This window comes from Xenopus laevis, chromosome 7L (assembly GCF_017654675.1).
Source record: "Xenopus laevis strain J_2021 chromosome 7L, Xenopus_laevis_v10.1, whole genome shotgun sequence".
In the NCBI taxonomy this organism is placed as follows: domain Eukaryota; kingdom Metazoa; phylum Chordata; class Amphibia; order Anura; family Pipidae; genus Xenopus; species Xenopus laevis.
This window is the reverse complement of record NC_054383.1, coordinates 34117899-34132874: the sequence shown is the minus strand read 5'-3', so window position 1 is coordinate 34132874 and position 14976 is coordinate 34117899. Positions and strand designations below refer to the sequence as shown.

Genomic DNA, 14976 nt, shown 5'->3' with positions numbered 1-14976 from the left:
GTAAATATAATGTAATTTCAATTCTCAGTAGAATCCTCTGAACTTTGTCAAACTCAACTACAGGTATTTCAAATTATTTGGGTTTGTAGTCATTTCAGAATACCGTGGCTATAAGACATATCTTCATGTTCTCTGTACAAGCTGTGAGCAAAATGACGGGGTCATTTCTGGTTCCCTTTGTCTGCCTTTTGACATTTTTGATCTCTGATGATATTAGGCTCCATATTCGATCAACAGACCACATAGGAAGGAACTATTACTATGTGCGATAGTTGTCACAGCAAGAACAGCTAGTGGTAAGTGGTTGAGATAAAAAGCATTATAGGAAATACAGGCTCTCTAGGACAAGCTTCTATTTGTACAAAAATAATAAGAATACAAGACATTTGGCCATATTTATGCATAATCAATTGTATCAACCCTATTCTTTTTCAGTTGATTTTAAGGTAGTTGTTAAACTCCCTCCCATTTGAACCAATACGATTTCCATGTCAAGAAATGTGATTTTATTTTATGGCATGAAACAACCATTTGGGATCACTGGTGATTGGCCAGCTGTAAGCAACGTTTATAAAAGCATGGCATTTCCCTGCAATCTGAATATCACAGTTTAGTTAACATTTAAAATTTGTGTTCATGTATGGAAAGAGAAAAAGCAATATTGAGAGTTGGATTGTTTACACAAGTCAGGCTTCCTGGTAAAATTATTAGTTCTCCCAAAATGATACAGTTTTTCACAAAATGCTGCAGTATAAGTGGAAACCATGGATGGAAGCATTAATAGTTACTGGGATGCTCACAGCTCCCTGGTGAATATCATCTCCCACCCAGGGCCTATTAATCCTGTTTGGGAATCACCCTTCATCGTCCTGTTATAAATATTATATGGTCGATGATTTAAATACTGGATGGGCTACCACAAATAAAAACACCTCAACTGGAGTTCCCAATAGATAGGATGCATTAGCAGTAGGATGTCCGTAACCATTTACAGCTCTACACCCACACAGGAAAACAAAATGACAGTTCCCTGTCAGGTCTGCCTAGCTGCTGTCTGCTCACTAGATGAGAACTGGTTCACATCCTACAGGCAATGTGTTGAGTGTTCCCTGCTCTCCTGCACAGCCTGGGAATGCAGCCAGCAGGAAGGGGAATGGCTGTATGGTGCTCACGAGCCTTTTGGTAAAACTTTAGTTCTAGATACTACCCATGACCCAGTTAAAATATACACTGTGTGATTAATGCGCAGTGGAATAATGCTTAGCCTTGGTGCCTTGCACCAACATATCATAATAGCCAGAGTCCAACTTCCTGCTTTTCAACTCTCTAACTCTTAGTTAGTCAGCGACTTGAAGGGGGGCTTCATGGGACATAACTAGGCTTGGGCGAATTTGACCTGTTTCGTTTCGTCAAAAAAAAAATTTGACGCGCGGCATTTTAATTTTTGATGCACAACGCAATACAAGTCTATGGGCGTCATTTCCGCGGCGAAACAAGGCAAAAAAAATTGCCCATCCCTAGACATTACTGTTCAATGAGTTTGCAATTGATCCTCAGCATTCAGCTCAGATTCAAAAGCAACAGTTATGACCCATGTGCCCCCCCCCCTTAAGTCTCTGATTGGTTACTGCCTGGTAACCAATCAGTGGACACCAAGAGAGCTGAAAAGCATGTTCTGTTCTGTTATGTTAGACATCCAGTCACGCCAGCTTTTATAGATTACATTTTTGGCTATCTAACTATATTAGAATTTTTTTTTTTTTGCACAGCCTATCTATTTACCCAGTTTTTATTTTTATACTGAACTGTTCCTTTAAACTGAAAACGCCTCTGGGGCACAGACTGTTGTGAATGATGTAAAATCTCTGTAAAGTGCTATGGAAATGTATTGGACCAATATAAATAAAGAGGAAGAAAAAATGTATTTTCTTTTGCTAGTTCAAGAATCACTGGCATGCCTAAACTGATTTGATAACTACTACTATACACTGCATCTTTAGTATACGTATTTATGATTGCAAAATATGTTTAAAGCCTGAGTGGAAGACCTATATACATTTACTTGAAAACAATTTTCTTAGAGGAATGAAATTATTTAGGCTCATTACAGCACCTCTTCCGACAGTTTCATTGAATAGTCCCTGTTGTTGTTAGGTGTATTAATGTCAGGTCTATCTAGAGGGATCGTAAGGTTGATGTTCTCTTTCAAATTATTTAGGTTACATGGAATTAAGTGGCATTAAAAACTACTATGTCATCTGGCAAACTTGTTTCAGGCTACAGGTTTTAATGTATTAGGAAAAAGCATGGGATTTGCAGAGTTTGACTTGTGCATTCAGAAAGGGTCATTTATACATTATTTTCTTAGATTTATGGGGAAATGCAATAAAGGTGCAAACTTTGTGACTAGGGTAATCTCATATAGCAATCAATCAGCAGTGAGCATATACTGGTCACCTGTTCAAACGCAAACACCTTATTGGCTGTTAAGGGTCACTAGGGATGTAGCGAACGTCGGAAAAAAAGTTCGCGAACATATTCGCGAACTTGCGCAAAAATGCGAGCGGTTCGCGAACGGTTCGCGAACCCCATAGACTTCAATGGGAAGGCGAACTTTAACATCTAAAAAAAAAATTTCTGGCCAGAAAAATTATTTTAAAGTTGTTTAAAGGGTGCAACGACCTGGACAGTGGCATGCCAGAGGGGGATCAAGGGCAAAAATGTATCTGAAAAATCTGCCTGTGTGTGCTTGGAAGAGATAGTGTAGGGGGAGAGCTGTTAGTGATTTCAGGGACAGATGATAGTAAGTTTGCTGGCTAGTAATCTGCTTGATACTGCTCTGTATTGGAGGGACAGAAGTCTGCAGGGATTTGAGGGACATTTTAGCTTAGGTAGCTTTGCTGGCTAGTAATCTACTGTTCTCTTTAAACAACTGCCATACGTTGACCTTGTAGGCATTGTTTGCCCAGTTTTTTTGAACGCAGCCACTGAAGCACAGTTGCCAGAAAAAATATGCCATATAAATGCTGAAAATAGTCATTTTTCGCCATACGTTGACCTTGTAGACATTGTTTGCCCAGTTTTTTTGGTTGCAGCCACTGAAGCACAGTTGCCAGAAAAAATATGCCATATAAATGCTGAAAATAGTCATTTTTTGCCATACGTTGACCTTGTAGGCATTGTTTGCCCAGTTTTTTTGGTCGCAGCCACTGAAGCACAGTTGCCAGAAAAAATATGCCATATAAATGCTGAAAATAGTCATTTTTTGCCATATACGTTGAGTCAACGTATGGCAAAAAATGACTATTTTCAGCATTTATATGGCATATTTTTTCTGGCCTCTGTGCTTCAGTGGCTGCGGCCAAAAAAACTGGGCAAACAATGCCTACAAGGTCAACGTATACACTACTACAGCGGTGGATACGGATTACGTAAAATATATTATGGCTGCTTGAAAAAAGTCACTCCGGTGTTTTTTCTGGAGACGGTAATATTATGGATATTTAGACAGAATGTGAACAAGGTCATTAGGTCACACAGCTAGATGGCGGGTTGAAGAAAACAGTGTGCAAATAATGCCTACAAGGTCAACGTATACACTACTACAGCGGTGGATACGGATTACGTAAAATATATGAATGCTGCTTGAAAAAAAGTAACTCAAGTGGTTTTTCTAGAGACGATAATATTATCAATATTTAGACAAAATGTGAACAAGCTCACACAGCTAGATGGCGGGTTGAAGAAAACACTGTGCAAATAATGCCTACAAGGTCAACGTATACACTACTACAGCGGTGGATACGGATTACGTAAAATATATTATGGCTGCTTGAAAAAAGTCACTCCGGTGTTTTTTCTGGAGACGGTAATATTATGGATATTTAGACAGAATGTGAACAAGGTCACACAGCTAGATGGCGGGTTGAAGAAAACAGTGTGCAAATAATGCCTACAGGGCAAATAATGCCTAAAAGGTCAACTTATACACTACTACAGCGGTAGTAAAATAAAAAAAAGTAAAATAAAAAAAAAATGAATATTAAAAAAAAAAAATTAAAGTTGGTGCTGCTGAACTACTAGGAGCAGCAGATTAGCACACCAGTCCCACTCCCCAACACTGCTAGACTAATAGCACTGGGCTCTTATAGTAGTAGTAGTAGTAGTAGTAAAACAACAAAAAAATAAATAAAAGCAGTCCTTACAAGGACTACTGTTATTGCAGCAGTCAGCAGATGAGATCAGAAGCAGGACAGCTGCCCACAGCAGCTACATACAGAGCACTGCAGTAGAAGGTAGATTACTAGCCAGCAAAGCTACCTAAGCTTAAATGTCCCTCAAACCCCTGCAGACTTCTGTCCCTCCAATAACAGAGCAGTATCAAAACGATTACTAGCCAGCAAACTTTCAACTGTCCCTGAAATCACTAACAGGCAGCAGCTCTCTCCCTACACTATCTCTTCAGCACACACAGGCAGAGTGAAAAAACGCTGCAGGGCTTCGGTTTTTATAGGGAAGGGGAGTGGTCCAGGGGAGAGCTTCCTGATTGGCTGCCATGTACCTGCTGGTCTGGGGTGAGAGGGCAAAAAAAAGCGCCAACAATGGCGAACCCAAAATGGCGAACGTCGCGCGACGTTCGCGAACTTCCGGCGAGCGCGAACACCCGATGTTCGCGCGAACAAGTTCGCCGGCGAACAGTTCGCGCCATCTCTAAGGGTCACTGCTAGGGATGTAGCGAACCGCCGAGTATGTGTTCGCGAACGCCGTTCGCGAACACCGGCAAAAAATTCGAACAGTTCGCGAACAGTTCGCGAACTTCGAACATCCGAAAATCGTTCGATTCGAACGATCGAAGGATTTTAATCGTTCGATCGAACGATTTTCGTTCGAATCGAACGATCGAAGCCATTCGATCGAATGATTTCATTCAATCCAATGGCTTCGATCGTTCGATTCGAACGAAAATCGTTCCATTTTAGCGATCGAATGGTCGAACGATTTTGACGCGAACGCCTATTGGCGAACGTCGCGCGACGTTCGCGAACTTGCGGCGGACGCGAACAGCCGATGTTCGCGCGAACAAGTTCGCCGCAGAACAGTTCGCTACATCCCTAGTCACTGCACTGGGGCAAACTTAATGCCTTTTATTACATAAGGGGATTGCTTTTAGATCTTACCTTTACTGGGATTTTGCATGTGTATATGGAAGCAATTGTGGTATTTTCATCATTTACTGCTTCCAGCTTGGAGAGATGGAATCTATGGGCCACTGCACAGTACGATGAAAACTCACACCCATCAGTCAGGGGCCAATGTTTTAACAAATAAAACCAATCACCCAATCATGAGCCTGGAACTGTATTATTATATTAGGTATTATTATGTAAATATTTTGTTTTTATACGTATAAAAAGCAATGTTAATTTGGGTGTCTTTTGTGTCTTGTTTATTAGTAACTTTTTGCTCAATTTAATATAAAATATTAGTTCAGTATAAATCTGAACGGTGCTTCCTATAAAGAAGTGCAGAACAAATAAGTGCATGCTTTACCTTTCTTCCCCAATATCTTTCTTCAGGAGTTTGTATGCTCCTATCTTTGTAGCAGGCAATGTTTTATGTTAAATTCAGCAAATATCTACAAAAATATTTGACATGTCATGTAAAGAGAAAGAAAAACACATCAGCATTCATGACAACTTCCCTGTATACATTTTGCTCCCTTCAGTTTGGTTTTACTTTAGCTTTAATTTTTTTCTCTTCTAACAGTTTTTCAAAGCAGGCCAAGCGGTCGATGATACAGATGAATTTGCTCTATGCCCACTAGAAAAGCACTTAATCTCAGTCTCACTTCATGGCCAGAAGGTTTATAACACATGTTCAAGACAAGATGTTCGCTCGGGATTCCTTGCAACGCTGCACAGGACCTCAGTTTCAGACTTTATAACCGGAGCATTGTTGGAAGCAACTACATCTTTGGGTGCACGAAGTGGTGGTTTGAACATACTTCTTGGCTCAACTGGAAGGACAATGTTGAAAGGTAAGCAAGGATTTTATTTATTCTTTAACACAGAGTCAAGTTAGTAAATAATTTGGTTCTGTTCCTACCCCCAGTTAGCTCTATTGTGAAGTCCATAGTTGCTATCATCAGTTATTTTAAATAGGAAATATTACATTTATCACATTTAAATGATTATTATTGTAGACCTTTAATGCTTTTCTCTTGGTTATTCTCACCTGGTTGGATAATAAGGCAAAGTCCCGGGGATGCAAAAGTTGAAGTCAGAGCAACGTACACGATTGCAGATTTTAAAAGTCTTTATTAAGTGAACATGGCTTTTACAACAGGCAACATTTAGGGAGTTATTTATCAAAGTCCGATTGTATCTCTGCTGCATACTCCGATCAAATCCGTTCAGGTTTTTTACTTTTATTTATTATTACATTTTCCCAACAAAATTTCTTTGCAGGGGAAAAAATCAGATCTTCAGGTTTTTTTTGGATTTTTCACTCGAAAACTCAGTTTTTTTTCAGATTTTTTTTGCCTAAAAACTCTGAAAACTTCGGGGTATTGCACGAAACCCAGTGCACATCAAAAAATCATTGGGACTTGTCCCATTGACTTATATGCAACCTTGACAGGTCTGAGATGCCAGATCTTCTTATTCTAACTTTTCCATCCTTGGGGTTTAATAAATTGTGAAAAATTCATGATTTTTTAAAAGTCCGATTTTCTAAAAAGAAATCAAAGAATTTTTAGTGATTTTTGCATTCAGAGTTTAGTAAATAACCCCCTTACAGTAGATCTAGTGACTTGTGCCAAACCTATATATTTAAATATATACTTAATATATAAATATATGACTGGTTGAATATTCTTGCTTTATAACAATTATTTAAACAGACTAAATATCTTTTTCCATCCTTTGGTCACATTAAAATCTGAAATGGGACATCTTAAATGGAAAATATATCTTCACTTTAATCTGCAGATGTGCTAACTGACCCAAGTCCTCAAGATCATAACATAAATAAACTGCTTACATGGGAAACAGAGGGAAATCTAAAGAGAATCTTTTATCACATAAAACTCCTATGTAAAGTATTTGGAGTTGTTTTGTGCTGAATGTTTTACAGTTATATTTGCTTGCTTTTCAGATGTTAAATTAGTTTGGATATTTTCTATTTCTGTCTCTACATATTATAGTATTGTGAAAAACATACTTCCAGAGTCTTTTAGAAAAATCACAGTTCCTGCTCTGCCTATTCCATTGCTTTCCTGCGTAATGTCTTAATATGTGCCTGGACACACATAATACACGATTAAACTAGTATTTACTTTACTCCAGATCAAAACAATGAAAGTCCATGAATGCGTTCCTCCAGACCAGGCTTCCAAATGAAAATATTTATAGCATCAGCTTGGGGGAAAGGGGCATTATTGGGGGGCATATTATTGCTTGGACCTTTAAAACCCAGGTCTTGTAAATGTGTTTTTGATGGCAGCTGCGGAGGCATATATAAACTTGACAGTTTTATATCACACAATTTAGTGATTTTATGACCCATTGAAAAATTTGAAGTATTAAAATTCTTTTAAAATCAAATTTTTTGTATTTTTTTAAAATAAATCAAGCATTCAAATATTTTAAAGATTAGGGTCTATTCACAGAAAGAAAAAACTTATTGAAATTTTAATTTAAATTTGATCAATAAGCCCATATATGTGAAGCTGGGAGGGCTTAGTTATGATCAAGCCATGATATGTTCTTTATAGTCCCTCCACGCAAGACCCAACAAGAACGCAGCAACTTGATATAAATTCCAAACAATCACCAGATCAGCAATCCATGAATACAACACGGACAGTCAGAAAAGAGCAGCATTAAATATATGAAGAATATGAAGTACTACGCTACACCCCACGATTCTACTCTCAACTCTCTACTTCTTCTTCTCCACTACTCAGCTCTCACTCTCCAATATTCTTTTCGCAACTCCCTACTATTCTTTTCTCCACTACTCTACTTGTCACTCTCCACTACTCTACTCTCTACTACTCTACTCTATTCTACTCTCTACTACTCTACTTTTAACTCTCCACTACTATACTTTCTACTACTCTACTCTCAACTCTCTACTCTCCACTTCTCTATTTTCCAGTATCCAATACTCTCAGCTCTCTAATACTCTCTACTACTCTACTCTCCACTACTATACTTTCCACTATCCAATACTCTACTCTCAACTTTCTACTACTCTGCTCTCAACTCTCTATTCTCAAACCTGAAATGTAAGAAGGCTTGATGCCCCATATTGAGAAAAAGAAATAGCAACACAATAATGACAAACCTGTGACCAATTAAGCTGTTGTACGCCTAATACACCATCATTTTCAGCTTGATTGGAAACTGAGAATGGCAGATAAACAACAGATAAGGAAACTCATGTTGGAAATCAAAGCAGGGATTAATAATAAAACTGGTAACTGGTAAAAATGGTATTTGCAAAACATATTAATATTTACATGTTGCAAGGGACACCAGGACAAATGCCTTCTCTGATCTGTCCTAAAACCTAGTCTTACTTTGTAGAACTGTAATACTGTATACTGTAAAAACAAAGTTTGTTGCATCTTTTAAAAAATGATAAATTAACTTTTTTTCACAGCCAATTTTACCTTCCATCTTGAAATATTTGCAATTTTGTTTGTGAGAGTAGCTGAAATCGTAAACTCCAGCATCCATGAGGGGTTTATGCAACATTGCATGATTTATGGTATTGTTGTTTCATAGGATAATTCAATTTTATAGAATTAAGTGCATTCTTTGACTCCATGCATGTACATTGCACAGGAAATTACATATTCCAGTGATATCTAAGCAGAACAGGACTCCTTGTAGGAAATGAACCAATACAGGATACAGAGAATTATATAAATCCCAAAGATAGTATAGAAATGAAATTAGTGAAACCCATGAAGTAGAAGAGAAGCGAATGAGAGTGATTCACAAAATGTCACATTGTTAAAATGCAGATTAATGTCTGTACAATAGGAATTGGTCTGTGTTTTAGCAAAATTTAGATTTCCACAATTGCATTTAAGTAGACTCTATTGTTTTCTCTTACATGCTATCTCATTCATTTTCTAAAACAGATGAACAGATGCTAATTGAATTCAGTTATTTGCTTCCTACTGGTATAGTCAATGCTTACATTATGGAGGTTATTTACTAAACCTCAATTTTTTACTGGTCGAGGTTTTTTTAACCTAAATTTTTTTTGAAAAAGTAAAAATCAGAACATCCACCATCTCAAACCTGCAGAGGTCATGTAGAAGTCAATGGCAGATGGCCCTTATAATTTGAAGATATCGTGATTATCTTCCGATAATCTGAAAAATCAAGCTACTTGGGCGTCAAATACGAAAAATAGCTTATAATTCTATTAGTATTTTAATTAACCCCCACCTCTCCTTTCTTTTTTTCTATTTCTGCTTTTCTAATATGCTTGATTATTCTCAACTTGTTTACTAACTATATACCACTGTTGTGGATGGGAAATCAAAAAGCGTTCTATGTTTCAACAGTAGGGCTCATTTACAAACTCAATGAAAACTGACCAGCCAGTAATTCCGCTGTTCCCTTAGCACCTTGCTTTCATACCTGCAACTGATTTACTCCAAGTGAATTAGAAACTAATATCAATATTGATATTGGTATGGGACTTGTTATCTAGAATGCTCAGGACCTGGGGTTTTATGCATACCGGTAAGTGATTTTTCTGTAATATGGATCACCATATTTCAAGTCTACTAAAAAAACATTTAATTGTTAAATAAACCTGATAAAATTGTTTTACCACCAATATGAATTTATGCTGCTTCATTCCAATAAAGTACTGTTTTATTACAAAGGGCTTGAAACTGGTGTGAAAAGAGGTAGGGGGGATTCACTAAAGGGTGAATTTTCGCCGGCAAACACTCCGCCACACTTTGCGCCACTTCGGCACTAAATTCATTGCCAGTTCATTAAAATGAAAAGTTGCATCAGCAGACGAACGCTGGCGAAGTGTCGCTCATGTTAATTTGTCATTGTGAGCATTTCTTAGCAATCTTTTGATATAGTTTAATTCTGCCTAGCGAATCTTCGTTAGTACTCTTACACATAGGTTAATTTGAATAGGGCCACTTGTTATTACACATGTCTAGTGATGGGCGAATTTGCGCCGTTTCGCTTCGCCGAAAAATTCGCGAATTTCGCGCGAAATGGCGAAAAATTCGCGAAACTGCGCCGGCGTCTCGTTTTTGATGCCGGTGCCCGTTTTTGACGCCGGAATTTTTTCCGCGAATTTTCGCGGGCGTTTTGCGAATTTATTCGCCTGCCGCGAATCGCGCAAATTCGCCGCAAATTCGCGCCTGGCAAATAAATTCGCCCATCACTACACATGTCCAAGGAAGCAAAATAAAGACAAAATATGCCATATACATGAGCCCACCCTAAAACAAATGTGGCATGACTTTTGAAGGCAATTCCGATTTAAAAAATGAAAAAATGCCAGAGTTTTTTTACAACTTTTATGAGTTTCCGGCATACAGAATATGATGTCACTGACATAAGATTGAGGAGGATGAAGCTTCATCTTATCAGTTTACTAGGTCTAAGGCGGAGAAGGAAACTCTGGCGAAAGAGGTAACGTTCTGTAAAATTCGCACATTTGCGGAACAACGATTGTTCGCTTGAGGGAAAAATTTGCATGTCGATAGGGCGCAAGACTGTGCTAGCAACAGTCTCTTTCACTAATGAATTGTCATCTACGCCTGTTAGTAAATTGGCTATGTCCCTGCAGATGGGATTTCTGGTGAATTTACAGTAGCAATGGACAGTTCTCTCTTTAGTAAATCTGCCCCGTAAATAGGTAGGGTCCGTGCAATCCACCCAGAGGGAAAAGGGGTGGATGCAATGCACTGATTTGAATAAGATTAGCAGTGGGCTTGAATAGAATGATGATAAAAAGTAAAAAAAAAAATATACAGAGTAGCAGTAACAATACATTTGTAGCCTTAAAGAGCAGTTAAGGTCAGTGACCCCTGTCAAGGGGTCTATCAGCTCCCAGCGATGAGAGGTCAGGACCAAGGAGGAAGCTATAAAAATCCAAAATCGAAGTACAAGAGGGTTCAGGCAAAAACGTATTCCAAGTCCAGGCAAGAGTTCAAAGGCAGGCAGAATTAATTCAAAAACAAAGTCCAGGCAGGGGTCAAAGTCCAATAATCAATCAAACAGTGAATATAAAGCACCCAGGAATGTTAGCAAACACTTACTATACTTGGGCATTGAACCGGCGTCCTGGGCGTTCTTTTATTTTGAATTTGGCGCCGGGGCGCATGACGTCATCAAGCAGGAGTACTGACGCCAGCGTCACTGCACCGGCGCGGCTGCTGCCCACGTGGTGGCTATGGGCGGCGCCATCTTTATTCAAGTGCCGCAAGGGAAGGACACTCCGGCCAGTGCAGGTGCAGAGGTTCGTGACACCCCCATTTAAAAGCAAGAAAAGTCAGAAGAAGAAGGCAAATAATTCAAAAAGTTAAAATAGAAAAAATGAAGACCAATTGAAAAGTTGCTTAGAAGTATCCACTCTATAACATACCAAAAATTAACTTAAAGGGATTGTTCACCTTTGAGTTATATTTTAGTATGATGTAGAGAGTGATAGTCTTAGACAATTTGTAATTGGTTTTCATTTTTTTGTTTTGTTATTTAGCTTTTAATTAATCAACTTTCCAGTTTGCAATTGCATCTGGTTGCTAGGGCCTAAATTACTATAACAGTTATGCATTGATTTGAATAAGAGACTGGAATATGAATATGAGAGACCTGAATAGAACGATGAGTAAAAAAAGTAGCCACAAAAATACATTTGTAGACTTACAGATCATCTGTTTTTAGATAGGATCAGTGACCCCCATTGGAAAGCTACAAAGAGTCAGAAGACAAAGGCAAATACTGTAATTCAAAAACTAGAAAAAAAGATAAATAATGAAGACCAATTGAAAAGTTGCTTAAAATGAGCTATTCTATAACATAGTAAGTTAACTTGAAAGTGAACCATCCCTTTAAATACTAATTAGTGCTCAAATTTTCACCTGAAAATAAACCTTTAGTATAATGTAGCGCGTAGTATTACATTCTTTCATTAATGAAGATTTATCCTTTCTTTGTGAAGTATGGCCTGCCAGGCTTGTCAGAGAACTTGGTACTAGATCTGCAAAGTTTTGCCAAAGGATTTAATATGGATTATGCTGAGATCTTCTTATATCCATTCCTTCATTTCCATTCTAACCTTTGTCACAGACCACTTTCATTACAGCTGTGCTTGATTTTGGATTTCTTGATTTGTCATAGTCTGTTGTCTTTCCTGCGATTAGTTCCTGGATAAGGATTTGACTACAATCACTCTATTTACTACTAAAATTTTTGCTATTTTTTACTTAAAACTAAGTCAACATAACTCCAATCCACGAATTTACCTTATTTATCAAAAAGTCTAATTGAAAAAGTCAGTGCTGAACATAGCCATTTGTAAAATTGGTGGGTAACTGATTAGATCTGCTCCATGTGGCCTATATTTGTTGCCAAATCGCTGGGTGCATTGCCAACTTAAGCCTCTGAATGAGATTTTTTTAACATCTATCATAACATTGTATTTGTATGCTACTTAAAACTGTGTCCTAAAACTATTTTCCTGATGTTTTACCCATCTCATCCCCCATGTTTCTCTATGAGGGGGCTGCCATATTTGTACAGCAAATAGAGTTAGAAACTCTCACTGACAGGTTGAGATGTGACAATCACGCTTAGCAAAGAAGTCGGGTTTAGGAACTTCAAGTAACAATGACTTACAATAGCAGCTCTATAGATCAACGTGACCTATAGGGCGTTATTTTCTAAATGACAAAAATCCAAAAAATGTATTATACCCGAGGATGGAAAGAGTCCGAATCAGAAAATCCGGCATCTAAGATCTGCCGAGGTTGCATATAAATCAATAGGAAAAGTCCCAAAAATTTTTTGATCTGCTCTGGGTTTCGGGCAAAAATCTGAGAAATTTGTACGTTTCATATTTTTCACAATTTTTTCCCGCAAAAAGTTTTTTCGGAAAAGTCTATTAATAAATAAGGCAAAAAAACCCGGCAGTTTTGGTCTGAGTTTTTTTCAGAAAATATTGAGATAAGTTCGGGCTTTGATAAATGGGCCAAATGTACATTAATATTTTGAAGAGCAGTTTTTTAGTGTCATTATCACTTTAACAAGCAGTATCACTTTTCATCACTGATGAAGAGCACAGCTGGTTCTGGTCAGCAGCGTCATTTTGTCCACAATATATTTTTAGTACTTTCTACGTCATAGGAGTTGGGTATGTGAATTCTGGGATTTGACACCATTAAAGCTTGTGAACACATCCATGAGCAGAGTCTCACCTGAAAAACAACACCGCTGTGTGATTTACCAGTAAATTGTTTTGCCAGTAGTTTACTAAATTGATTTTTATTCTTACTTTTATGTCAACAGAATAGATTTGTGAGTAAATCTTATTATCTATGATCAATTTCAATTTGTCTGAGCTGCGGGGTTACACAACAACTGTATTCATTAGAATTTGGGATCACGTTAACTCTTTCCGTAACTAAAAGTTGTTCAGCAGTATAAATCCTTTACATACATCATGAAACCAAGTGTATCTCTACTCCCTGGCCCGTAGAGATTTGGGCTAGTCATATCTTTGAGGAAGTGTCATGCACCTGCTGTAAATGTATTTTTAAATGATAAATGTAAAAATAGTACCACTGGCAGATGTCATGCCACCTCTCTTGCTCGAGCCTGGAGGGATGATTTATCAACACAGGGCAATGTGCAAAATATGGATTTTTTTCACCAACAATGCAGCCCCCCAAAAGTTTTAGGGTAATTGCAGGCATGCTGCAACATTACAAACTCAAAGTAGCGTCCATTTTGCTAAGTCACAGCGCACGTTATTTCCAAGGTATTTTCGTGAAACTAGATCACTTCTGGCAAGTGGTGTGAATAGAACAAGCATACCCCAAGTTGATGTTTATTACGCAAACTGCTTCATATAAGACTTAAGGGGGAATGTAATATGCTTCATTATCGCAAAAAACATTCACAAAGCGACCATGTTTGCACCATTTTTGACTGATTAAGACTTCAGTGACTTCCTTGCAAAGTTTGCGACCAAACTTCTTTTGCCAACGTTTACAGTGTATGTAATAAATTTTCCCAATCGCAAATTGTTTTTTGCGACAAAATATTTAACAAAACTCAAGGGCAGGTGTTAACAGTTCCCAGTGCACAATTAAGATCCGCAATGCAATAAAAGCCTGCTTGCCCCTCTTCAACACTGATAAATTAAGCACAGTGGGGACAAGGTGGAGCTTTATAAGAAAGGCCTCCTCATACGGCACATCTTCCTCTGCCCTTTGATGCATTGCATTTAATTGCAGAATATGAAGCCTGATGGGTGTCCCCAATTATGTTTTAATTCTGGGGGAAAACGCTGCACTGCAGTGAAGAAATTTACATCTGAAATTTTTACTTTGCACACTGCATTGTGTTCATAAATGCCCCTTCATATCTTCATAATATTTTTTTTTTCTTACAAAAGAGCATTCGGATTTAGGCTTCTCTCTATTAATTCTTTGGGATGTTGTGCCAGAGATAACTTTCTTTCTGTAGCAGGTTTATTGATTCATTCATTTCTTTTTATTTATATTTTACATTTGACAGCCTCATTGGATCAGTAGCATAATTATTATTTATTCAAGACATGACAGAATCCTCTCATGTTTTTTTTATAGATAAGATATTGCGTATAAACGACAGCTCATAATCTACATTATAATCTATTGCTTAGTCTATCTGTTTTCTTCTAATCTCTCCCTCTCTCATGAGCCGAGTGACAGCA

At 37.8% G+C, this 14976-nt stretch overlaps 1 protein-coding gene across 4 annotated transcripts in view; it reads left to right on the top strand.

Annotated features, from left to right (window-relative positions):
* The window catches only part of LOC108696196 (1-phosphatidylinositol 4,5-bisphosphate phosphodiesterase epsilon-1), a 186907-nt gene that overhangs the window by 63242 nt on the left and 108689 nt on the right, over positions 1 to 14976 (top strand). For all 4 annotated transcript variants that reach the window (XM_018225335.2, XM_018225334.2, XM_041568759.1 and 1 more), the window contains one exon: positions 5767 to 6037. In XM_018225335.2, the coding sequence (XP_018080824.1) occupies positions 5767 to 6037 (271 nt within the window). The remainder of the gene's footprint in view (positions 1 to 5766; positions 6038 to 14976) is intronic.